General features: G+C 38.1%; 1 protein-coding gene and 1 long non-coding RNA gene across 9 annotated transcripts in view; one reads left to right on the forward strand and one right to left on the reverse strand.

The window, feature by feature from the left end:
- The window catches only part of utrn (utrophin), a 175,129-nt gene extending 148,860 nt beyond the window's left edge, over positions 1 to 26,269 (reverse strand). For 4 of the 5 annotated variants that reach the window (XM_077509935.1, XM_077509933.1, XM_077509934.1 and 1 more), the window contains exons 1-8: positions 17,947 to 18,084; positions 8,110 to 8,171; positions 6,736 to 6,828; positions 6,194 to 6,271; positions 4,011 to 4,103; positions 3,702 to 3,874; positions 1,964 to 2,079; positions 234 to 400 (exon numbers count right to left, since the gene is read on the reverse strand). In XM_077509935.1, the coding sequence (XP_077366061.1) occupies positions 234 to 400; positions 1,964 to 2,079; positions 3,702 to 3,874; positions 4,011 to 4,103; positions 6,194 to 6,271; positions 6,736 to 6,828; positions 8,110 to 8,171; positions 17,947 to 18,028 (864 nt within the window). In that variant the 5' untranslated portion in view covers positions 18,029 to 18,084. Of the gene's footprint in view, positions 1 to 233; positions 401 to 1,963; positions 2,080 to 3,701; positions 3,875 to 4,010; positions 4,104 to 6,193; positions 6,272 to 6,735; positions 6,829 to 8,109; positions 8,172 to 17,946; positions 18,085 to 23,833; positions 23,947 to 25,849 lie in introns of those variants that run through there. The other variant, XM_077509932.1, reaches the window with a different exon arrangement.
- LOC144009950 (uncharacterized) lies at positions 1 to 27,153 on the forward strand. Of its 4 annotated transcripts, XR_013281109.1 has the most exons (4): positions 1 to 146; positions 213 to 382; positions 3,649 to 3,778; positions 25,822 to 27,153. It is a non-coding gene; the product is annotated as an uncharacterized LOC144009950 (long non-coding RNA). The 4 variants fall into 4 exon arrangements; XR_013281111.1 differs by lacking the exon at positions 3,649 to 3,778; XR_013281108.1 differs by lacking the exon at positions 25,822 to 27,153 and having other exon boundaries at positions 3,649 to 4,005.
- Positions 27,154 to 27,328: the final 175 nt, after the last annotated feature.

Below are 27,328 nucleotides of genomic sequence, written 5' to 3' on the forward strand. Positions count from 1 at the left end.
TAAAGTTTTCCAGCACTCCTTTCAGGATGTGAAGTGTGAGGCCAAAAGCAATAAATAAAACTTAAAAGGTGCTTTTGGGAGTTTCTGACAACACCACAGATGTGACGATGTGATTGAAAGCGCAGTACAGAGAACTACACTTTATGGTGAGAATACTTTTCAGACCCACTCAAAACTGTTACTTTTAGTTTTAACTCTACGCTACGATGTAGCAACATGCTACAAAGAGTTACCTGTGCACCAAGACCTGGACCCGAATCCTCGGCCTCCACTTTGAATCTACGCGGCAACGTCTCCACTTCCCGGATGGACTCCATGCTGACGTCTTTGGGCAAAACCGCAAACAGTGACGTCACATACAGAAGTATGGACTTCTTATCTGGTAACTGCACTGCCACGTCTGGAAAACAAAGGATGACACAATGTGAAGATGGTGTAGAAAGTCGGATATTTGGTTCACACTTCTTAAATATTGCTAAACAAAAGAATACGAGGTGGATGCACGCCACTAGAAAAAAAGATAGAACAAAATATGTCTTCATGTTCTTCAAATAATGTAAATGTTGTAAATGGCAATATTCAAATTTGAAATTTGGGGGTTACGTTTAGAGTTCATAGAGGAAACCAAAACAATAAATAAATAAATAAAATAAAATATAAAATAGAATATATATAAATATATACATAAAATAAAAAATAAATACATAAAATAACAACAACAACAATAACAATAATAATAATAATAATAATAATAACAATAACAATAACAATAATAATAATAATAATAATAATAAACCATAATCTCTTGTAAATGTTCAGGCTTGTACAGTGCTTAACACATTTATTAGTACAACAACCAATGTCATGGTTATGTTAAAGCTGCCCTAAATGAACAGCACTGATAATACAGAAATAGAGCTTTATTTTTATGTAATGGCAGTTTGAAAAACTTTATATTATTATCATATTAAGGATAAAAATAATTACTGCAATCAAGTACCGACACCACTAACACTTTTGATAAATAAAATTAGGGCTGCTCGATTATGGAAAACATAATAATTACTTTATTAATTAATTATTTGGGCAATCATTGAAATCACGATTATTTTTGGCTCAAAACAAGAAAATGTTTAAGTATTTAAAAATGTTAAGACCAATTTAAAAAAAAAAATAGAAACACTATAATTATGTAAGTTCTTTTTGGACCAAACAGAATTTATAATATTTATTTATGTTGGCAAAAACTTGAAGTTGGAATGCAGCATGTGCACTGTGCAGTAGGACGCTCATTTATTTTTTGGTACAAAACAATAAAATGCTTAGATGTAAAAAATATTAAGACAAATAAAATTATTTGAAACACTATAATTATGCAAGTTCCTTTTCGGTGAAACAAAATGGATTAAATTAGTTATTTTAAAATTTAAAAACGTGCAAATGTATATATTTAAAGAGCTCAAATATTTGTATTAATATTTTTTTGGCGATTATGCTAATTTTGTAATTGTGGAGTGGAATATTTGAAATTATAATTGAATTTCGATTAATTGCACAGCCCTACATAAAATTTACAACAACAAAAAAGACCTACCGGTATATATTCCATTACAGCACATTTTTTTCTCAAAATTGCATGAAAATAATGGAAATTCTCTATTCTTGTTCAAGACTGGTATCGGACGCCATCACGTGTACTGATACCTTGATCGACCCATCCCTAAAATTTGTTTTCATTTTTATTTTATTTTATTTTATTTTATTTTTTTTGCTTTTCCGCTCTTTTCCAAGGGTTACAAACTATCTGACCATCCCACTTTTCAACACCTTTTCTTGGTAGTAAACTTGGCTTGTGTAAGTTAAGCTAGAAGCTACTTATGCTGCTCTTCCTTGATTGGTCGAAACAGACTTGCTCGTTTGCGAACACGGCAATGTTTAAAACTAGTCAGCGGGCTGGCCTCACCTTCAGGGTCCAGTAGCCTCTCGATAGCCAGCTGGTCTTTGGCTACAGTGAATGCATGCTCCAGACGCTCAACAGGCCTCATTTGGACCACATCGTCCCAACTGAATGCATTTGGCCTGCAAATGACATCACGTTAGGATAAAAGTCTTCCTCTATAGATACACAATATAACAATATGAATGGGATGTACCGTATGTAGTAAATGCTCTACTAAGAGACTGTATTGGGGCGAGTTGGACGTGGAATGTTAAGGGATCAGTGATCCACCTAAACCCTGGCCCGAGTCTAAACCAACACTGGCCTTTCTCACAAGAGTGAGTGTACAACAAGCTAAGGACGGTTACAGTAGAGGGACGGTTGGACCGCTCGCTCTTCATTCCACACACAACGCAGCAAGCATGTGCAAACACCAAAAGGGCAGGTGTAAACAGGATAAGTCAACACACACATAGGAGACCCATCCCCCACATACTGTAAATACTTTTCACTCTGCTTTTAGCAGACATTTTTGCAGCTAGATTTCCATATATAACCATAAGTCTCACATAATGCGACTTGCTTAATGCTGCCTAACGAATGATTCGACTTGTGAGTACACTTGCGGTTTGTGTTTGATAAAATCAAAGGATGACGAAGTCAGACGAGACCTTCTTGGGATAAGAGAATACAATGTTAGTCAGATAAAACTCAGCCAAGGCTTTTTGAAGATAGTGGGGAGTGACCTACGCAAGTTTAGATGAAAGAACTGTATTCTTTAAACAATACTAGTGGACGCTGATTTTGCTGCAGAATATTAACTCATTCGCTCCCAGTCATTTTCACAGAAGCAATTCCGTTCGCTCCCGGCTGTTTTACTGCATTTTGACTGAATTTGCAAGGCCCACAGAATATTGTGTTCTATTGCTATAAAAACATGGAACAAAAGAAAGATTAAAGTCTCTTCTTTCATCAGGAAAAAAAAGTATATTTCTATCTGTTAACATTTTGCAGCAATTATCATTAGAATAGAGCTAAGTTTAATCAATTTTCACGAATCTATTTAGAATTGTGAGTAATTGAGCTTTTTTTCAACCTGTATTCGCACTTCAAAATGTTTGCTTTGTTCTTGTTTACTGCAAAACTGATGTTTATGTACAGCACTTTGGATACAGCAACGCCTGTTCTTAAAGTGCTTTATAAATAAAGTTGAGTTGAGTTGAGTTGAGTTGCTCTGCTGCCATCTGCTGGCTGTTTGTGTAATAACTACCATTTCTGCAAACGTTCTTCGCAGTTTGTATGCTCAAGCATAAAGGGGGGGAAAAAACGTATAAATACGTCTTTGGGACAATTAAAACATTTAAAAAAAAAACGTATTTATGCGTCTTTGGGAGCAAATGAGTTATATCTTAAATTATATCGAGGAAATCTGGATAAGCAAGCAGCAGTTAGGCATAGTGAGAAAAAATATTCCCCAAAATTATTATTACCATAATAATAATAAGAAGAATTACTATTATTATTATTATTATGATGATGATGATGATGATTATTATTATTATTATTATTATTATTATTATTATTATTATTAATTGTCCCATTAATCGGTAATCAGAATTTTATTTGGTCAAATAGCCAGAAAATTCCATATCGGTCAGGCCCTAATGTTTACATCTTTACTCTTTCTTTTCTCTGTTCTGTATGGGCAGCACTAACAAGGTGGATGAAGTTGCCATGACGGCACTTTGGGCAGGCTCCTCACCTGAAGTGGTGCAGGATAGCGTTGAGAGCCAGGCCGTCGGCCCAGCTGGTGGTGAAGTTCAGCACGTTGACCTCCGGGTAAGCGCGCGTGGACTGGCGCACCCAGCTGAGCAAGATCTTCTCGCTGTTGGTCTGCTGCAGGCTGGACATGACGTCCTTCATGATGTCTTTCACCTGTAGATAAGATTCATGAAAAAGGAGCATGTCAGATTGCACATTTGTCGCTATTGTAACCGTTCAGATAAAATATATTAAGTAAACCTTCGTAACCATTAAAATCTGTATTAAAGTTTTGCACGCATGTGCTCACCTGCCAGTGAAGAATGATGCTCCAGATGAGTCCCAAAGTAAGCTTGTGATTCCCATCAACAATGTCAGTCCCGCCAATGTTGACTAGATCCACCTGACGATCCCAGCAAAAAGAAACAACCCAAGATTAGCAATGTAAAAAACAAAAAGTGTTTAAAATTAGGGTTTCATGGTTCTAATTAAAGGTTATGGGTAGGTTTATTTGTTATGTTTATGGTATTCAACACTAAATTCAAGATATTTAAACTTATTTAATTCCACATATAGCACTAACTTGACTTAAGATGGACTCGATTTGAGAGCTTCTTGAAATTCAAAATGACACTCGATTTAGGCTATGTCAGGAGCACGAGATGGCGGCATTGACCTTGCTAAGTAGCAGCAGTTTGAGACCGAGCAAACATTTCTTCGAAAAAGAGGCCTTGTTGCTTTCTTTATTAGTTTTATTGCCACTCCCAGTTGGAGTTTATCAGAAAATTCTGAACAAAAAAAACAAAAACTACATACTGTAACTCTAGCTGAGCCTGCTAGCTTAATGCTAGCGCACAATGCAAAACACCACAGACAAGCTAACAAAACTAGTATTGATGTTGCGGTAGTTATAAGCATTTAAGCAGCCACTCCCAGTTGGAGTTTATCAGAAAATTCTGAACATAAAAACAAAAACTACATACTGTAACTATCTGAGTCTGCTAGCTTAACGCTAGCACACAATGCAAAATGCCAAGGACAAGCTAACAAAACTAGCATTGATGTTGCGGTAGTTCTAACCATTTAAGTAGCCACTCCCAGTTGGAGTTTATCAGAAAATTCTTAACATAAAAACAAAAACTACATATTGTAACTCTATCTGAGTCTGCTAGCTTAATGCTAGCACACAATGCAAAACGCCACAGACAAGCTAACAAAACTAGCATTGATGTTGCGGTAGTTATAACCATTTAAGTAGCCACTCCCAGTTGGAGTTTATCAGAAAATTCTGAACATAAAAACAAAAACTACATATTGTAACTCTATCTGAGTCTGCTAGCTTAATGCTAGCACACAATGCAAAACGCCACAGACAAGCTAACAAAACTAGCATTGATGTCGCGGTAGTTATAACCATTTAAGTAGCCACTCCCAGTTGGAGTTTATCAGAAAATTCTTAACATAAAAACAAAAACTACATATTGTAACTCTATCTGAGTCTGCTAGCTTAATGCTAGCACACAATGCAAAACGCCACAGACAAGCTAACAAAACTAGCATTGATGTTGCGGTAGTTATAACCATTTAAGCAGCCACTCCCAGTTGGAGTTTATCAGAAAATTCTGAACATAAAAACAAAAACTACATATTGTAACTCTATCTGAGTCTGCTAGCTTAATGCTAGCACACAATGCAAAATGCCACAGACAAGCTAAAAAAAAAAAAGCATTGATGTTGCGGTAGTTATAACCAATTAAGCAACAGATATTTTAACACAAACAGTGCAGTAGCACATGTAGAAAGGCAACATAATAATCACAGGTGTATATTTTTTTTTATCCTCCACAAAAAAACAACTACCGTAATATTACTACATCTTACTGAGCAGTTGTGTTTTCTTTATGTGTATCCATATTCCTGTATTATTCTGCTCCCTGGGGGCCAAGGTGCACACACCACAAGGAACGGATTTATGACATTTCAATTCATTTAAATGGGTAACCATACGGAAGTGTGAACATGGTCACGGAAAAAATTAAACTCACGTCAAGGCACCACCTCAGAAGCTATAGCAAGACCATGTTTGACTTATTTGGACAGGATCAAGCTAAAGCAGGGACCGCGTGAGGTCATGTGTTTAGCTTGGTGACACCTCGCTCTACCGCAGAGCCCACCTTTCACCCCATTTCTGCTTCCAATTAGCATCATTCTTCCGCTTCACTTGCATCTCTCGCTCCATGTCCTTATATGTCTCACACAAACTGCAACCGGGGAACTTGCGAGGTCACGCAGACACGAAAGGAAGACATTTCATATCAATTTGGGTCTTTTCCTGCTTGGAATGAGACCAGCGTGTCCCGTCTAATGTCATGTTTACCAAAACAGCGGTGATCCGTGTGATTAAACCCTGCAAACACTTTTCCGACCTTCGCCCACCTGGTGAAGAACAGTTCCGTTTGACAAAAAAACCCCAAAATAAAACAGCACACTCACATTGTTCTGGTGCAGAACTTGAAGCACTTTGTTGACGTTATTGAGTGCGTGTACTCTGGTGGAGCCTCGCTCTTTGGTCTGAAGAAAAAGAATCACATCACAATTAAGGATTATTGATTTCAGCACAATGCCTCAAGAATCTTGGAAGAATCACGTATAAATTCAGAGGAAATGATGGCAAATGGGACACTCAGTAGTAGACATTGTTAAGCGCAACCACTCACAGCAAAGCAGTTGAATGTACAACGTGAGCTACTACTTGAAAGGAGAATTATGGAAAGAATGCCAGGCTAAATTGCAACCAGCTGTAAATCTTTTATAAGGCGCTACGCTGGCTGACAGAATTGTAGATTTATTGTTATTCTAGCACGAAGGGATTAAGCGTATTAAACGCAGATTGAATGGCAATTTTTGCAGCTGTAGGGACAAACCAGGATATGTAATGGAAGAATAAAGAGTGGTAAATAATAGACAATGTGTATAACATATTGCTACATGAAAAGCCTAACCAAAAAAAATGTTTGAGTTTGTTAAACACTGACCAGGACATTGCCAGTGAGGCCCTCCAGCAGGTCCAACAGCTTCCTCCCATCCCTCAGGTCTGAGAACATGTCCTTGATGGCCGTTTTACCCTCCTGATTGGATGACACGAGGCAAAACATCTCACTTATTTATCTCATCCATGCTTTCATAGTCAATTTTGAGCCAGGCCAAGAACATAACAAACGAAATGTCAAATTACAAATTACATGCAGGAAGTCCTCGAATTAAGACTTTACAACGGTTATGCCCGGTCCGCCATTTTGGCCCCGTCCGCCATGTTGGCTCCTCGTCCACCATAGAGCCCACAGTCTTTTCCCCTCGCCCACTATTTAGCACTTAGCTAGTGCTAGCGCTTGTGTACTTGTCGGAGTATCTTTGGCTTGTTTGTCCTCTTTTTTTTCCAAATCAACGTCCCCTCTTCTTTTCCATCCACCTCTAAGCAGTAATAGTAAGTACAGCATCTTTATGTATTTTACATTTTTTATGCAAATTTTGATCTAAATATTGCCTTGAATGGGGAAATTTCGGTTACATAGCTAGCGTAGGAACGTAACTACGATGTAACTCGAGGACTCCCTGTATAGATTTTTTTTAATTATTTGACCTGTTTGACATGAATACATGGAAAATGAATTCTTAATCAATGTTTCAGAGAAAAGGGAACGTTGATTATTTTTGTTTTATAGACACTGATAAAACTAACTGAATACAAACATGCAACGGCCCGAGGAAAAACACTTTGTAGCACTCATACAAAAGAATGCTATTTATAATATTTTCATTTTTGTAGATTTGAGGGTCATTTAATAAAAGTCATCAAATTTTCAGGTGAAAAAATTACATTTAGGTTATTTAAATGGCTTTCTAATGTCAAAATTAACTGAGTACTCATTATTTCAATGTATTTAAACTTACATTATGAAAGTTTTGTTATTCATTGAGTTTGTGTTTTGTATACTTTACTTACAAAATGTAAAGAGTCCAATAAAAAAAATAGAGATGTGCTTGAAAGTTTTTATGTAAACTTATGAGTGCAATGTATGGAGAGAAAATGGCTTCATGCCCATAAAATCCAAAATACTGGATTCATTTTTGTGTCTTTAAGCAACGTTTAGCTTTTGTACATTTACAGTTGTGCTCATAAGTTTACATACCTACTTTCAAGCACAACTGTAATAAGGAATAATTGCAGGCAACGGCCCACAACCCTCGTCAGGATAAGCAGTACAGAGAATGAATTGATGCTGGGTAGGGACTAATGAAAATTAAAAAGAAATCCCGTTGCATATAAAACAACCCAAATTACAGCAGCTATCTTGTGTTTTGTTGAGTAAACAAGCAATAAAAACAAAGCGTCACAGTAAAATTGTTACCTTTGAGAACTGTGCATTTATCCACTTGGTGAATGTTTTCTTCTGCACCAAGTCATGTTCATCTGTGGACAAGGAAAAGAAAAAAAAAAAGAGCCTTCTTTTCACTTCACATTAGTCTTAATTAAGTTAGATTTTATTAAAAAAAAATATATATACATAAAGATAACCACATCTGCCGGTTGCTAATTAATATAAAGCCATAAAAGCTCGAGCTTGGAATAAAAGTGCACATTAAGATGAAGTCCAAATTGCTATTAGTGGTGAATAACCACTAAATTCTCAGTTGGAAAATCACTGAAAGTACCTTTTTTATGCTTTAACTTCAGTTTAAGTGAATCCTTGCACAATTCATGTGGCGTTTCCAGAATTGAAAAAATAATAATAATAATAATAAAAAGTTAATAATAATTAAGTTGTATATGTGAAAAAAAAACTTTCAAAGAGGAGGCGTAGATGCATTTGTGGTGAAGTGCCACTGTCAGGCCACAGGCTGCTGCATAAAAACACGAACCGAACAAAAGGTCAGAGGTTATGATCACCGGACCCTGCAATTTTCTGCTTCTTTTTGTCTTTGTGGCCGCTTGCTGGTTAGCTGGAAAAATAATAACCTACCATGTGGACGCAGGATGGATATCAGGAAAATGTACGTTGGTTCCAACTCAACATCCTAACTTTTACTTTTATTTTAATATGCTACTGAGCACTTTTTTTTTTAACCATCACATACAACATATTTAGAGAGGAGTATTACGTATATATAACTTTTCAACTTTATTCACATTTTACAACATTTCTTAAAATCATCTTCACCTTTTAGTGTTTTTGGTGAATCAGTTCTTTTCTATCGTCTAATTTTTACTTAACTCTTTGACCGCCAAAAACGTTAAATAACGTGTAGGAAAATCACGATGTATGCCGCCATAAACGTTAAATGATGTCAACTAAGTTTTTTTTGTTTTTTTTTGTTTTGTTTTTTTATCAATGGGCAGTTCATCGTCTAAGTGCAGCACGCGCTGCCTGGTCAATGAGTTGTGGAATAAAAAACACTCACGATCTATGGCCAGCAGATGGCCGCATTGTATCTCTTTTAAATGGGCTCATTGCGTATGAAATTACAATGAAACATGATGAAATCTGAGGAAATTGAACGTTTTCAAGGATGATGTAAATGATCAATGCCTTTGTCATATTAAAGTTGTTTTTTTGATAACGTGTGGCAGGAAAAGAGTTAAGTACAGAAGTAAGCCACAGAGCAGTCTGACTAACAGACGCCCTCATTAACTGTTAGATGTCATCAATAATGTCAATGCAGGTATCGCAGTCCGGTGCAGCTGTGCTCTCAACATATTATCGACATTTCCCTCGACTTGAAAGCCTTATCAGCTCCCTGTGGCGGGCCTCTGAGGCCCCTGGGGGGGGCGGATGGTTTGGCACAAGTCTCCTGGGGCCTTTACCTTGCCACCCCCACAGCACAATAACACCAATTGATATGTGCCTCAGTGCCTGCTCCAGACCGCCGTAGCACAGGAATGTCAGATAGCTGGAAAGATCAAGGTAGATGAAAAACCTTCCCATGGGAAGTGTATATAAACAACATTTATTTAAGTGTGTCCACTTAAGTCACTTTACTTATGACTGCTTACATACTGTGCGTATGGTCAAACAAGTGCTTAAGTCACCCTTGTAAATAATAAACAACACCACTTAGCCTGACACTTACACAACTAAGAAAATATATACATGCAAGGCTAAAATAGCCGGGGGGGGGGGGGGGGGGGGGGGGGGGAAGGGGCAGTTCTTTTCAGTGGGCAGTGTAGGTGTTTACTGTTCAATATGATTTAGTGCGAAATTGTACAAAAAACAAAACAAACAAAAAAAACCCACTAAATTTTGCATCCTAATATGCAGGAAAAATATAAACGACGAACTGAAATCTCGCAATACCAAATCCTCGTAAAACTTCTGTATTAAATATGCACATTCCTAGAAAAATTAACTTTTTCTGAAATATATGCCTCAAAAGTCACACAAAACATTGAGAGCTTGCACCATCAAGACTCGTCAGTTAACTCGGCAACTCCAATTTGAATATTTAGCCACCTTAACTCATTTACTCCCAATAACGTATAAATACGTTTTTTTTAATGTTCTAAGTGTCCCAAAGACGTATTTATACGTTGTTTTGTTGTTGTTGTTTTTTTAATGCTAGAGCATACAGAAGGCTTTGATGCAGCCTCTCAACTGCAAAGAACGGTTGCAGAAATGGTAGTTATTACACAAACGGCCAGCAGGTGGCAGCAGAGCAAAGGAGATCAACCAGGGCCATCTAGAAAAAAAGCTCTATTACTTACAGTTTTAAATAGATTTGTGAAAACTGATGAAACTTAGCTCTCTTCTAATGCTAATTGCTGCAAAACGGAAACAGAAACATACTTTTTTTCCCTGATGAAAGAAGAGACTTTAATCTTTCTTTTGATAGGTTCCATGCTTTTATAGCAATAGAACACAATATTCTGTGGGCCTTGCAAAATGAGGTTACTGTTGGATAACAATAAGAGGGGGGGGCAAGACAACTGTGAAGGAAATAGTCACAAGAATATAATCAGATCACAAGATCACGTTAATGAATAGACATGAATGAGATGCACAAGAAAAAAAAACAGGCAGCAAACCCTTGCTATTTTGTGGTTCATCATTCCTGCTGTGACATTTTTGAAGGGTTTTTACAGTATACAGGCAAGTAACACAAACATGTTTTTGTATTCCATCTGTATGTGTTGCCGTGTGAGTGCGTGTGTTAGCGTAGCAGTTATAAAGGTTTATAATAATACTAATCATGTTATGTTCTGGGGTTGGATCCCAAACACGCAGACGCAAATAAGATTTTAACTTTATTCGCAAAACATCGAGAGGCGCAGAACAAATTTGACTAGACAAGAAACAACGGGAATGCATCGAGAATCACAAGCCAAGCCCCCTTGGGTTGTGGAGATACACAGAGGAACACAGGTAATAATCCGACAAAACACACATTTCTCAGACAGCTTATATAGACAGTGAATCGATCTGATTCGTTGTGGCTAGACATGTGGCTAACAGTACTGACATGGAATTATCTAGTTGGCTGTTGACCAGATAAAGATATGAAAGATTCTTGACATCACATAGCTCCTGACATCACATAGCGTTTTACCAGTTGAAACCAGATGCTGTTACATCAGTTCAAAATAGACACTAGAGCTCATTTCAAAACAGACAGTTGACCACACGGTCATGACCCAAACATTACCCTTGCATGACCCTAGTCATGACAAATCCCATCTACTGTACAGCATTTGACATTATATGTTAGCATTAAGCTAGCAGATTTACTAGGTTTAAAAGTGTATGTAGGAGGGGTAAAACTATTTTAAAAATGGTTTTTCATGTTATTTAGTTTTAAAAAGCCCAGTTGTGACTGACAGGGTCATCATTACGTGCTGCCAATCAGTGTTGCCACAGTTACCTTGAAAAAGTAACTTAGTTACTTTACTGATTACTTGGTTTTAAAAGTAACTAAATTGCGTTACTGATTACTTGATTTTAAAAGTAACTAAGTTAGATTAAAAGTTACTTTTTTAGTTACTTTCAGCAGCTGCCGATAACACCATCTCAACATAAAAATAATGCAGTAGAAACGGAGTTCCAAATACTTTATTGAAAGTGCATTTTTAACATGAAAATAAAGGTTGTTTTAATGAAAAACAAAATAGGCAGTCTCTCTTGACTTCTTGTAACGTAAATATTTTTTATAAAACAAAAAATAAAAATCTATCCAGGTTGAAAATGAAAATCCCCTAAATTCCTCTATTGTTTGTTTGTTCCGCTATTCCAGTGTGTACACATGTATCAGTTTAAATATTTATTAGTAGTTATTGACAGTTATAATTGTTTTTTGGTTTGTTTGTTTTTTCTCTTCAAAATAATGATCAGGAAAACAAAAGGTTGATAATTTAATGTTAAATATAAATATTTAACCTTTAGACAGACACCAACACAATTAAACAGAATATTTGCACATTGTGAAGTATTTCAGAAACATAAATTTAAGACATGAAATAAACCTACCGTCCAGCCAAAAGAAATATGAAGCCACCTTATGGAACAATAAATCTATCAAACACATTTTAACCACTTAATATATGCAAAAATATTTCCAAAAGTTCATTTCCCTTTTTAATCAACAATTTTTGTATTTAACAATTTTTTTTTCTTTTGTCATCACTTTCATTTTTGGTTAATGTATGACATCTTTTTTTGTTTTTTTAATCTGAGACACGATGATGACCACAGAATCACTACTGTTTATATTTTGTTTTTTGGGCTGTCGTAATCGCGGGCACGTCTCAGTTCTCCTATCTGCTGCTCATGCTAGTTGTAGACATTGACAGGGAGCCACAAACTGAGAAATGAGATACTTGCAGTGTGCTTTTAGCTTAGCTGGTGTGTTGGCTGTGGGACATACCTGTGTCGTTTGAATCCATGCATTGGATCGTCACGGGAGTTCTTCTTTTTGGCTCGCGCGCAGTACCAACGCCGGCCCGGGACATACGTGCACCGAGAGGACTCGATAGCCATGGGAAATACCGAGATGTACGGCACCGGCTTCTGCTAACTATCTCCATTTGTATGTTGTCACTCGTTGCGCGCGCGCGCGCCGTGTCGCGAGCACGGAAACACGGAAGTAGCTTGAATGGTGATGCTACTGAAATGTAAACAAAACAAGTAGAGCACGGCACAGAACTCTTGCTATTGTTATGAAAACCATAAAGCCTCACTCGCAACCGATACGGTCGTTTAGCTCCCCTTGACGAACGATGGTTCGGTCGAATCGTTTTTTTGTTCCACCCCTACTGAAAACGTAACTTGTCTGACGTCACTCCCCCTGGCGAGAGGGCGGAGACGACCTCATCCCATAATGCTTCACGGACCAGTTGAGGATGGAAATAAATTATTTTTTTTACCACTTTTATGGTCCATAATGCACACTTTTTTTGTTGTGTTGTGTGCCTGTTGGTTAATAAAACTAGTAGTAAAAGTATCATCACTTTTGTTTTGAATGTGCAAACCATTCATGACCAGACCATGGCTGAATTCAGTGTGGTGATCAATGACTTCTGCCTCATCTTCGTAGTTAGCAGTAGTTGTTTGTGACTGTTACAACAGTGAGATATTTTTGCCTTCTTCATGACAATGTGGAGTAACGCATTGATTCTCTGGACAGTAACTTTAATCAGACTACTTTGTAGAATAAAGTAACGCGTTAGACTATTAGTTACTTTAGAAAGCAATTTTTTTGAGTAACGCGTTACTAAGTAACGCGTTACCGGCAACACTGCTGCCAATGCACATTTCGTGTACAGCGAGAGTCTCTGCGATCCTCTGAAGGCCAAACAGGAAGTAGAGATTGCATCAAGGCGGCGTAATCCCACTGGTGTATTCCCACGGCTCACTGGGCACACACGCGTCCTCAGTTTACTGTATGTACACACAGAATGCTGCGTTTACGTTTTCATATCAATAATACCATGTGAATTGATGGCGGCTTTGTGATAGCATAAGCACCATTTCGAAAAATACGCAGCCAATAAGATTCGGCAACTTTTCAATGGTGTTTCAAAAAAATAAATAAATAGTAACTACAATGACAAAAGGATATGAATTAACTCCGACTTGACTACAGCGTGAAAGTAAGTTCTGATCTGGGGACAAATTTACCAATGTCGGAACAGAACTCGGCAATAATAGCTATTATATTGGTCCCACTGCTGCAAGGCAGTTCTCATTTTGTTTCCAAGCTGTTACATAATCCATCCCTGAGAGGATTGCAAGTGTGGGGGAACTCAACCGTGAGCAAAACTGACCATGAAACATCATACGGGAGCCCTAAAAAAAAAAAAAAATCAGCTGGAAACACACACACAAACAATTCTAATATATATCATTCCTATTTCACAGGTGGACAAAATCTCATGACCTCGGGCAGGGAGAGCTGAGGTGGAAATCAAACAAACCCCACTGGTTTCCATGGCAACATTACATTGTAAACATAGGCGAACAAACACAGCAATTTGCAAGCCAAGCCACGCTTCCTACTAAGTTCACATGGTTCCACCCCAGTGATAGTCCTAATCGAGGGTTAAATGAAATAAATCCCTGCTGTCCAATGACCACAGTTAACCCTTGAACTACAATATCACATGATCACGTGACAACAAGCCGGGATGATCTCCAAGACGCCACACCCACTTAGGGGGTCATGCAGATTTTTTTAGTAGGTATCATTTTTTTAAGGCAGGCTGTCTGATTATGAGCCAACAGCTTTCTAGGATGAACTTCACCTTCACAGTCAACAGTCAACACAATGACAGGCTTTCAAGTCATCTGTTCATTGCGCGTCACTAAACTAACTCCTCCTGGAAACAAAAGCGCTCTCACAAAACAACCACAGCAGAGATGAACTCTCCCTTTTGCCTGTGTAGGATGGGAAGAATTCCCATCATTCCCAAAAGCATTCCTCCCTCCTCCCAACCAGCGATCACTCGCCTCAGCTTGTCCCAAGCCGAGCCTTGTTGACACGCTTTTGCTCTCCAAGAGTTGGGGATTTCTAGGGTCATCATCATCTCCAGAGAACCACTTAACAGCTAGTTTATCACAAACCTACGCTAAGATAGTAGTCAAGTCATAAGTAAATACTTGTTTACTTACTAGAATTATGACTGTTCAGTGACAAACCTTTATAACAAAACCCTGTGTGCTCATGCACAAACTCTGAAAATTGTATCACGAAAAACCAACACAAACATGTTTCAAAATATTACGTCATCTCCATTGGCCAACAAATTCATCGTTCAAATAAGCATAATACTTCCTCTTGAGAGCTTACTTCCCCATTCACTTTTGTTTGAAGAATCCGACACGTAACACAACACAAAATGTTGTCAAGACAGTCAATGAAGCAATTGTTTACAACCTGAGATATGAATAGAATGTTTTGAGCAGATGATTGACTTAAGCATGGACTGTGAAAAATAGTTTCGTGTTTCCAGACGGCACTTCGTTTGAAAAAGCATAAAAATCTAATTTTACCAAAGGCATAGAATTGCTCTAGGAACAAACACCCAATTTTATTCCATTCTGTAAAGTTCGGGTGCGATACTACAGAGCTACAATGGAATCACAGCTACAAAGAAACATCAAGACCAAGTCTTTTAACGCAGTTCACCAATGTCAGTAGTCGTGATTTCGTCAACGAAAACTAAAGAACATGGACCCTATCAAAAGAAAGATTAAAGTGTCTTCTTTCATCAGGAAAAAAAAAGTATGTTTCTATCTGTTTCAGTTCTGCAGCAATTAGCATTAGAAGAGAGCTAAGTTTCATCAGTTTTCACAAATCTATTAAAAAGTAATTGAGCTTTTTTTCTAGATGGCCCTGGTTGAACTCCTTTGCTCTGCTGCCACCTGCTGGCCGTTTGTTTTATAACTACCATTTCTGCAACCGTTCTTTGCAGTTGAGAGGCTGCATCAAAGCCTTCTGTATGAAAAAAAACAAAAAAAACATGTAAATACGTCTTTGGGACACTTAGAACATTAAAAAATGTATTTACACGTTATTGGGAGCAAATGAGTTAATAAACAATAACTGGGACTAAATCAGTATGTATTTTCGTCGACTAAGACAAGACACAAATGTACTTCACTTAATAAAATCTACGGACATTTTAGTTCATGAACAAAGACGAGACAAAAATTATATAATTTAGTCAAATCTTGTTTCTGCTCACTGTGACACCACCTTTCAAATCCTCTGCTAGCAAGTGCAACATGCACAAACATGGCACGAGGTGGATTCACAGTGAAAGGTTAAAAAAAAATTATAGTGATAACGTAACATTAATCCAACAGCTATAATGTAACAACAATAATGTTAATCCGGCTAATCAAAAAGATGAGAGAAAATTTGATGTGAAAGTTTTAGATCTGAAATGTTCAACATAATCTGATGACATAATACAAATAAACAGGGGTAAAATGATTGTCCTGACTAAAACTAGATTTAAAATGTTGACAGTTTTTGTTGACTAAAACTAGACGAATAAAATTGGGTTTTCTTGGACTAAAATAAATTTATAGTAAACTAAAAATTGACCACCGTATTTTCCGCACTATAAGGCGCACTTAAAAGCCTTCAATTTTTTCAAAAGCTGACCATGCGCCTTATAATCAGGTGCGCCTTATATATGGATCAATATTGAGCCGCAACAGGTCTCGCTGTCAAGACGCCATCGGTGACCCTGCACGATCGGTGACGCGCATGCGCAGAAGATCCCGCCATCTTGGATCGCTAGCTAATACTAATACTTTACCTCAGAGAAAATAATAAAACAGCTGTTTATTATTCATTTTGGGAGTGAATGGAGTTGTCAGAAAGCTGGTTTGTAATCTATTAATAAAGTTTGACTGACCTATCTGACTGTTTTGTTGACATTCCCTTTAGCGCAGCACTATCTAATGGATGCATAACGTAACCCCAGCCTCTACTGTAGCGCCTTATATATGGAAAAAAGTTTTAAAATATGCCATTCATTGAAGGTGCGCCTTATAGTGCGGAAAATACGGTAAATAAAAATGGGATGAGGTTGACTAACTGATAAAAACTAACGAGCGTGATTGAAACCGGACTAAAACTGAGACGAAATTTAAAAATGGCGGATAAAAATTCACGTTAGTCAGTGGCCAGACTCAAAGCTCCTCCTCTGCCCGCTGGTGTTTCTTAACCAGACAGTGAGTGAAGGACCAGAAGAATGCAGCAGCAACAGTGAGAGAGCAGAGGCACAACAGAAGACAACAGGACAGAGCAGGCCGAGAGTGGGGGAATCATGATGCATGGGGGGGGGGGGGCATGAAGACAGATAAAGTCAGTGTTCAGAGCCACCCCAGCATGCAAGGGGATGGAATGACAGATTAAACATTCAGAGAGACAACACAGGCTTGACGGCGCTAACCTTGAAAAGTGGTGCCTTGACTTTGGAGTGGCCAAACATTAGTGTTTCAAGTCAAAAGCTGTCCAATGAATTGTATTCTTGTTTTTTATATCGTGTTGAGGGATGTCTTAGAGGAAATGAGTGTAGGCTTGGTTGGCTATTACCTGGCTAAATCATTAGCCACTCCGAGTTGAGTGACTCAGCATCAGTTGTGGCAGGCTGCAGGTCGTTTGTGAATGAATATGTGCCAATAAAGAGATTGAAAGACGGCTATGTCTAATGTAGACCATCAGTTTGTTCGAATTAGCACTAATATGCTACATTAGCTAGCAATGTCAATTTGTGTAACTTAACCCGCTTGTACTTTGAAATACATACTTTCACTTTTGCTTCCTATATTACGTGTGAACTAATCCAAGACTATGGACAATATTTCTTTTCCACTCTTTCCTTATTGCTACACGAGTTTGCTGTGACATACCGTGTGGAAAACTACCGTAATCACTGCAAAATTCCACGACTTAGCGAATATTATTCAAGCTTGTTGCATAAAATGCTTTTTTTTTTTGTGTGTTTGTCACCATTAGCTTAAGCAAAGCAAACAGTATGTTGGGGTTAAAGCAAAGCCTGATGTTTTTTTAGCATGTGCATTTGGTGGTGGAGCATTCAACTTTTTAAATTTGTGTCTTGAGTTAAAACATTTTGCAACATTTGATTAAGTGAGCCGTGTCAAGCAGACTCATTTTTGCTTCAAACGCTCATCAGTGCATCAGATTAAAGTGGGTAAAGAGCTCCCTTTTAGCCTTGCACTTACCAACAACAAGAGTTATTTCAGGCTTCCGTTTCCTCCTGAAAAAGTTGCGCTTTCTCCATGACGTCCACTTACTTAAATTCATCTCAGAACGGTAAAGAAAGAAACAAACAAAGGCAGAAGATGAAGACGGGTAACAGGAGATGGAACGACAGTAAAAAAGCAAAAGAGGAAGTAGGAGGTGTGTGGGGTTTGTTTGGTTTTTTGTTTTTTTCACTAAAAGGTCCTTTGAGTTAATGTGCTGGGTCGTCTCAGCAGCTGTGACATCACACATATGCGCCGGCAAACACTTGGGGTGGGTGAGAAAAGCAAGCCGTATAAAGATCGGTAAAGAAAACATGACCCCGCAAGAGACCTGGTCCCAACATCCGGGACACCACATCAATCATAAACACGATATTAACTCATTCACTCCCACCCATTTTCAAAGAAGCAATCCCGTTCGCTACCGACTGTTTTAATGAATTTTGACTGATTTTGCAAGGCCCACAGAATATTGTGTTCAATTGCTATAAAAATATGGAACCTATCAAAAGAAAGATTAAAGTCTCTTCTTTCATCAGGAAAATAAAGTATGTTTCTATCTGTTTCAGTTCTGCAGCAATTAGCATTAGAAGAGAGCTAAGTTTAATCAGTTTTCACAAATCTATTTAAAATTGTAAGTAATCTAGCTTTTTTTCTAGATGGCCCTGGTTGATCTCCTTTGCTCTGCTGCCACCTGCTGGCCGTTTGTGTAATAACTACCATTTCTGCAACCGTTCTTTGCAGTTGAGAGGCTGCATCAAAGCCGCCTGTATGCTCTAGCATAAAACAAAAAACAAAAAACGTATAAATACGTCTTTGGGACACTTAAAAAAATAAGAAAAAAACGATTGGGAGCAAATGAGTTAACAGGAACAATGCAAAATGAAGACGTTTCTGGAGTTGAGTACCCTTGTGGTGCAAAATCATTTGTCCAGAGAGACAACTTAACAAACGATTCCCACAGTGAGAGTGAAAAAGAAGGCAAGGGAAGTTAATTTTTCCTGTGTTTTGTATTCTCTCTTCCTTTCCTCGAGAGGGAGGAAGTTCAAGTAGATGTGTGCCGAAGTGAGCCGACATCTTTCTAAAGAAAGCAACAAATATGTCCCAGCTGAAGAGGACTGAAAGTGGGGAAGTGGACATTGGACGAAGAAGCCCAGAGGGAAAAAAAAAGGGAATTTCCTCTGAACTAATGTAAAAAAATACTGATGCTAAACAGTATTTCTGCCAAGTAAGTCTTGACATTCGAAATGATTTAAGTGTTAACAAACTGAAAATTAAAACTTACAAGCCATACAAAAAAACAAAAAAACAAGTTTGTGGCTGCCATGAACACAATGTTGTTTTGTTCGCATCAACACTTGTACAACCCTGACGATCAGGTGGCAAGTGTCACAGCAAATGGTTTCACTTTATCACCCAGTTATCCACAAACAAGCAAGCCAAACTGTCGCAGCAAGAAGGCATACCACACACATACACACACACACACACACACACCCAGTCATCAGACAACTCGATGCCACACCCTCCATTTGGCGACAATCACGTTCTTCTTCTGAGCGTCCTCGTTGTTTCACGTCACACCCAAAAGTGCAAGCAGATGGCCAAAACGTTCGCAAGAGATGATCATGAACAGAGGCAAAAGTGTGAGGGAACAACACACGAGTAACCAGTAGCAACAGGAGAGAGAAAGTCCAATTCTTCCCTCTGGAATGAGCAGAGCAGGTCAATCAGACAGGGGCGGGGTTCAAATGCTGCGCCATGTGGCAAACTGTACCCTGTCCAAGCCCAAAGAGTCAGTTCCAGGCAGGAATGTGTCTGTCAAATACTTTTCACAGGCATTTTTGTCAGTTTTTTGTTCTTCCAAAAATGTGTCTATAGATAGACAAAAAGAAAACACTTCAATAATCGCCAAGAGTTTGAGAACCAATAAAATGATTGACAAGAATATAGATTCCAATCCCTTAAAATTTGACAAAGGCCACACCTGAACTGTAAAATAACTTGAGACAATCATCCACAATTGACAGAATGAACTTGATTCAACCATTTCAGTTTCCGACTTGCTTCCAATTGCTGTGCAATATTTCAATGTATGGAATTGTAGTGGAATTTAAAAATATTTATCGTAAGGTGTAATATAAAAATGTTGACCGTATGGTGCGTTATTTTAATGTCATGTGTGTTTTCAAATTAAAGCTCTGTTGCTACACTAATGTGACTCGCCTTTCTATTATGTCATCCTTGGACCTGACTCGCCAAGAAATATTTATCCACAAACGCTCAACCCAACCATTGCGCAATTATTTAGCACCACCTATCAATCTTCGGCAAATTCAAGGTAACGTTGACATAATATAACTGTCTTGAATGTTTGCAACAAGCTATGAGAGCTAGCATGTCTGCAATCTGTCTAAAACTATAGACCCTTCCAGTGTGACGTCGCGTTTAAGTGTGCCCCTTGCGGTGGAGGGCAGGGCGTCAATTTGTTTGTTAGGAGCTAGCAAGCTAAGATAGCTTGAAAACTTCGTTATACAGCAAGACAAGTATATCCGGACACAAACGATTTCATGAATGACAATTTACACCATGAAAGTAGTGATCAACGTACTGTTTCAAGCAAAAACAACACACCTTAAAGCTTCCGCTTCCATTTTGCCTTCCAACAAACTCCTTTTTTGGAGCTAGCGGCTCCAAACGGCTGGTTTCAATGAGTCGCAGTAATGTAGTGTCCTACTCGGGACGTTTTTTGTGACACTTGAGATATTTCCCACCTTTTAACGTAAACGCTCGCCGAAAATCAAGCTCTGTACATTTATTTGTTTCGGGATGTCTGCCCTCCAATGCTATACTGCGTATTTGATACTTCACATGTTAGTTGAATGTAATTTTGGTGCTTCGTATGTTGTTTGTATGTAGTTTTTAACTGTTATGTAATTTTATTTTATGAGGACTACAGATGGAAATTAGCATTTTGCTAAATCTGGTGCAGCCATCTTTTTAATGTTACTGCACACTGTCCTTTTAATAAACTAAACTCAAACTCAAACTCCGGGAGGCGCCGCGGGAGCTAAGCAGTGACGTCAGCTGGAAGGGTCTATAGACTTGCTACCAAGCTAACTAGCATGGCTAACATCAGTTTGGTTCCACACTAATGTTATTTCATAAAGTGAGAAAGAAGCTAGTCAGTTTAGTGATATACTGTACTACAATTAGATTTGTTTTAATTCAACTGTATTATAGACTTGCTACTGAGCTAACTGGCATGCTAACATAAGTTCATTTCCACATGACGTTATCTCATAAAGTGGCAAAGAAGCTAGTCAGTTTAGCGATATACTGGACTACAATTAGATTTGTTTTAATTCAACTGTATTATAGACTTCTACTGAGCTAACTAGCATGCTAACATTAGTTCATTTCCACACTGACGTTATCTCATAAAGTGGGAAAGAAGCTAGTCAGTTTAGTGATATACTGGACTACAATTAGATTTGTTTTAATTCAACTGTATTATAGACTTCTACTGAGCTAACTAGCATGCTAACATCAGTTCATTTCCACACTGACGTTATCTCATAAAGTGGGAAAGAAGCTAGTCAGTTTAGTGATATACTGGACTACAATTAGATTTGTTTTAATTCAACTGTATTATAGACTTCTACTGAGCTAACTAGCATGCTAACATCAGTTCATTTCCACACTGACGTTATGAAGTGGTAAAGAAGCTACTCAGTTATACTGTACTACAATTGGATTATTTTTAATTTTACTCTTGTGTACATCCCCCGCAATAGTATATAGTTTGTTGGATGACAGTCAATCTCCATGTGGAAGTAGTGGAACAGGGCCAAAAGCTCTGAAGGGGACCCACCCTCCTACTTCGTCCGTTCTAACCCAACATTTAGCTCTCAACGCCAGATGCATTGTGGGACTGAATAACAAGTTGACATGCTGGAAATTTATAGAGTCTCCCCACCCGTCTCCCGTGACACTCAACAGGCATTTGTTTACATAAGTATGTATAGCCGGAATGTAGCCTGCTGACCTCCACTATACACACACGGCATGTTAAAAACTGTCCATCAAAATTAAAGAAAGGGCTCATCTAAAGAAGAGCATGACCAAAGACGCCATTCTGTCAATCAGTGATGGTGGTGTGACTCTCTAAGTGTGTGATTACATATAGTGGGGCAACAGCAGTCACAAGTGGGTTAATGTTTTCTTAAAGGGGCTCGTCTCAGCTGCGAAAACATCCGTCCCACCTGCCCTCCACACACGCCTTTCTCAGCATCAACCTCAAAGTTTGCGTGAATAACAGTTTGAAAAGCTTTTACGTGGTACACGAGGCCCGCATGCACTGCGGTTTAAAGCCGTTTCCTATGACTGAAACTAACTTCATGTAATCCCCCCCCTCACGCACACACATTATGAGACCTGCAGGATAGTAAAACCTTTCCTGTATTTGCTCCATGTGTTTTTGGGTCAGTAACTAAACTACATGCCAAATTCCCCCCCCCACTATGCCATTAAAGAAAACATTACTTTGGGAGGGGGGCGGTGTTGCTAGGAAACCTGAATCTTTGCGAGCGAGGAGCCATTGTGGTCTGGGACACAAACGTAAATTACAAACTGCGACGGCACAGCGGAATTCCTGGTGTGGAATCAGCGAGGCAGGGTGATAGGATAGGAAAGTAAAACTAGCACAGAGCTAGCGGGTGGAAAGAAAGTTGCGAAAGTATACTTCTTTTTAGTTGAAGTGGTGACTTTACAAAGAACAGTAAAACCACATACTGCTGCTGTATCTCCAAATATGGTCAATTTCATATTAATCAATACTATTGGTCTGTCCTACATTCCAATTAGAAATTAGCCTATGCTGCAGAAGCTGTGCATAATTATGTTGCCTCAAGATTGGAATTCTGGATTATTATTTTTTTTATAGACAATAACTATGTTCAACCGTAAAAGTAAGTTTGTGTGTAGATTTATTCTGCCTATGCTTAGTCAGCTTATTATTTTATTCACCGCATTGCTCAAAGATCTTTGAAAAAGATTTGGGTGGAGGATGTAACCACGTTGAAATCACAGATTTTGGGCCAGTATTTTGTTGCCGTTTGCGAGTATAATACCAACTTGAATTCGAGCAAGATGGAGTTTTTTGGATTTCCTAAAAATTTGTGATTTTGGAGGTGGCAGAATTCCACCAGATATGTGGACAAATGACTGTTTTTCTTTTGGAAAATGATGATTGAGATCACACAAGATTTCTCAGCTCACGCTGCTCGTCGTCTGATTTTTTTTTCTTTTATTTGGCTGATTTGAAACTTTTTTTTAATGCATTATAATAATCCAAAAAAGGGATATTAGAGGAAGAATAACATTGAAAGAAAAGCATGACATAAGCATATGCACATTCAAAAAAAAAAAAAAAAAAAAAACTATATTCGCACTTCAAAATGCTTGCTTTGTTCTTGTTTACTGCAAAACTGATGTTTATGTACAGCACTTTGTATACAGCAATGCCTGTTCTTAAAGCGCTTTATAAATAAAGTTGAGTTGAGTTTACTCACGTTTTACTAATAAGAGTGATTAATTTTGCGGCATGACAGCGAAATTTGGTGAATTCTTTCACTCTCGTTGGGAATGATCCAAGCAGGAAGTGCTCAAATGGGAGTGCCTTTTTTTTTTTTTTTTTTTTTTTTTTTAAATGGAATCTCACCCTTCTCGATTGATCACATTTAGGTGAATTTTTCCAAGTAGCTCCAGTTATGCATCCAAAACTGAACTTTTACTACCTTGTGAAAAACCCGTAAAGTGAACTGAACTTACTCACTTATTTTCCCCCCAAAAAAATTGAACCTACCTGATCGCGACTTGATGATGTCACTGAACTCCTCGTTGGCTCCGCCCTCCGCCAAGTCGCCGTGTGACGCCATGGTTGCAATCAAACCCCAGCGAGCGAGGCTTTGCTTGCACCTGCAAGCGTCAGTGAATATTCAACGTTTGCACAAATGCACACGCTCAAATCACATACGTCAGTTGGCGACATTTTTTTGATAGTCATGTATAAAATGCAACAAAATAACAAAATGCGCCCCTGCTTGAGGGTCAGCTCAGTACAGCATTTATCGCTTGCAAATCCCCCCCACTCAAAAACGGGAAACACCAGTGTGACTTCCTGTTCTGTCATCATCGTGATAAGGAGACAAATAATCGGCACTCCGGGCGTTTGACCGACACCCTCGGAATGCTTATGAAGGGAAACAATTGAGGTTGCAATAACCATCTCAAAGTTCCCATTGTTTGGAAGCTATGTCAGGTTGAATAACTATTGTCTGATTACATCATGAATCCAATTAGAAAATGTTATGTTTTTTAGACCTTATAAGGAAACCAAGGGGGTTCTGTTACAGAATAATTTGGTTTACCATGAAAGGAGCTTTTCGTCGCTCAGTTAGGTGATGCAAAAACCCAAAATAGCAGCAGGCCCATCCATGATAAAGTGAATACATGTGTGGAGAAACCCAACAAGTGAGGGGCTACAAGGTGGTGCATATGGAATGTAATAAAAATGAGGGCTGAACCATTCTGAAAAATATGAATGCTCCTCATCTAATTGCCATTTTTTTTCCACCTCAATATTGCAGTTGTGATTTCATATGCATAACTTTATTTAAGGTACTCTTCTGATTTTTTTTTTTTAAACAAATACAAGCAATAACTTAATCTATATTACAATAAACAATATCAGATTTATTATAAATAGAAGTTGAAAAAGTGGAAGGGGTTACCCGCCGGTGTGATGCCCCTGACCAGTGACCACTACTACTAAATTATGACATTAATTGGTTTTCTTCATATGCAAAGAAACTCCATACAATTAAAACAGTGGTGCCTTGAAATACAGTTTTAATTTGTGCCGTGACCATGCTCTTAACTCGAATCACTTGTATCTCAAATGATCTTTCCCTCTTGAAAGGAATGAAAACATTATTATTCAATTCCAGTGTGACCCAAAAAAAACTAAAATCTAATGTTTACAACAGGAAAAATCAATATAAATGTATTTTATAAACGCGTACAGTATTGAAAAATGACACATTTGGCCGTAAAATACAAACATGCGGATACAGTATCGTTCTTTGCTTATGCCTGTGAGTAAGGGCTGCACAATATATCGGAAAAATATCGTCACGGTAAAGACATATGCAATATGCGGATCGGAAAGACATGCAATATATTAATACTTAATTCTATGCTTTTACCTGACTTTGACAATCAGATGTAACCTTATACGAAAAACAGCATGTATGTTTATATGTTAATGTTTAAGTATACTTGTTTTGTTTTAATGTTGAGTTTGACGATAAAATGGGAGGGGCAATAAATGTTTGAATGCTTGGGTTGGTTCAAGCGTGTGTAATAAAGTGTGAGAATTTCACCATGTCCAAAAGTGTCATTAAAAGGAAGAAGGGTGTTGTACGATGAGCATTCATACCAGCGTGTCTCTCTCCCATGATTTTAAAAGGGCATGTCTCCTGCAGAAGCCAAGAGGGTGTTACCTGTTACCTGTGAACACCTTCACTTTTTTTTAACTCATTCCAACCCAAAAACGTGTAAATAAGTTTTTGGGAGTGAAGTACAAAGTATTAAAAACGTCTTTACACGTTTTTGGGTTGGAATGAGTTAAGTGTAGGCCTACTGTCTCTTTAAATTAGTCACGATTTCAGTTCCTCTTCCAGCAGGTTTGGCCAAAACAAAAATGACAACATAAAGTCAAGAGACTCAATCAAAACGTTTAAAAACTACATTCTAAAAGTTTGACTGGCTTTCTCCTGTTTCATGTTTCAGCGTACAGAGCCAAAATGAGACAACTCACCTCTGCTGTCACCGGGAGGGATTAAGGGAACGTGCAGCGCCTCAAAACACTTCCAAACCGTCCGAATAGGGCCACAAAGTGACAAGCCGAGTCATGGAAAGCTCAAAAGTAAATCACACTTGAGACATTTTCGAGGTACAATACACTCTCTCCTGAGGAAATTCATGAGAAAACTTCCAAAGTACATCCATCCACTGCGAGAGTCCACAGAATGCAAGGAAAAGCCGAAGTTGGACGGGTTTTTAATATGTGTGCGTGTCGAGGTAAAATCCAGTCCGTCGGAGTCTTGAACGCTCGCAATGAGATGTCCTGTTTGAAAATGTAAACGATTGTTGAAATGGGTGAAAAACGGGGATTGTGTGGGGAGAGACAGCCGCGACTCTCAAGTTTGTTCCTGTTGGTGTGTTTTTTTCTTACCCCTTCTGCCGACACTTTTTGTCAATTACCATGAAGTCGAATGGAAAAAACGGAAATGCTATTGTTAGTTTTTCAAATTAAAAGAAATGGGGTGGTGTAGTGGTGGGCGGGTGCATTTACGCTACAATTCCTTGTTTTTATTTCAGTTTAAAACCTATTGCCTAGTTTTACAATTCATGCTTTTACTCCCAAATAATATTTACTTCCCTGCGATTGGCTGGCAACCAGTCCAGGGTGTCCCCCGCCTACTGCCCAGAGCCAGCTGAGATAGGCGCCAGCACCCCCCGTGACCCTTGTGAGGAATAAGCGGTCAAGAAAATGGATGGATAATATTTACTTACAGTGTGGAGCCGAATACGATTGAATTCGTGAAGCGTCACGATGTTGCTTTTATGTTGAAATAAAAACAGGAAGCGTAATGCTCAAAAGTGGGTATTTTGATGCTGGAACTGCAGCTTTCCAGTTTCCACCACTTGGCTCAAGAAGTTTCCCGACGCCACGATGGAAACATGGCGCGGTGGGCGTCACGTGACCTGACGCCACCCAACACATTGGTTAATGTTAAGTACAATAATGCATTTTAGACATAACACGCATTCAATTTGGAATAAGCTTAATTAATATAGCACTTGTGCAATCAAAGCAAACTCAAACATTACCGGTAATTATTCCAGCATATGAAACAGTAACAATTACAAAACTTCATGACCCATTTAAAAATTCCCAATAGATTATCGATACGCCTACACAAGTATCGCAATATTTGTTATTAATAATCAGCCGCTATAATAGCTCCATTGTTCATTACTTATTGAGCAATTACTTGGAGGGCCACTAGGGGGAGCGCCTCATAAGAGTGGTGGGGAAATGGGCGAAGAAGAGCTTAGTTTTATTATTATTATTATTATTATTATTATTATTATTATTATTATTATTATTATTATGACTACTAATTTTTATTTTTATTTTTTTTTATATTTATATAGTAATATATATTTATATTATATTTGTATTGTTTTTGTTATATTATGAATTATTATTATTATTATTATTATTATTATT

This window comes from Festucalex cinctus, chromosome 21 (assembly GCF_051991245.1).
Source record: "Festucalex cinctus isolate MCC-2025b chromosome 21, RoL_Fcin_1.0, whole genome shotgun sequence".
Lineage (NCBI taxonomy): Eukaryota > Metazoa > Chordata > Actinopteri > Syngnathiformes > Syngnathidae > Festucalex > Festucalex cinctus.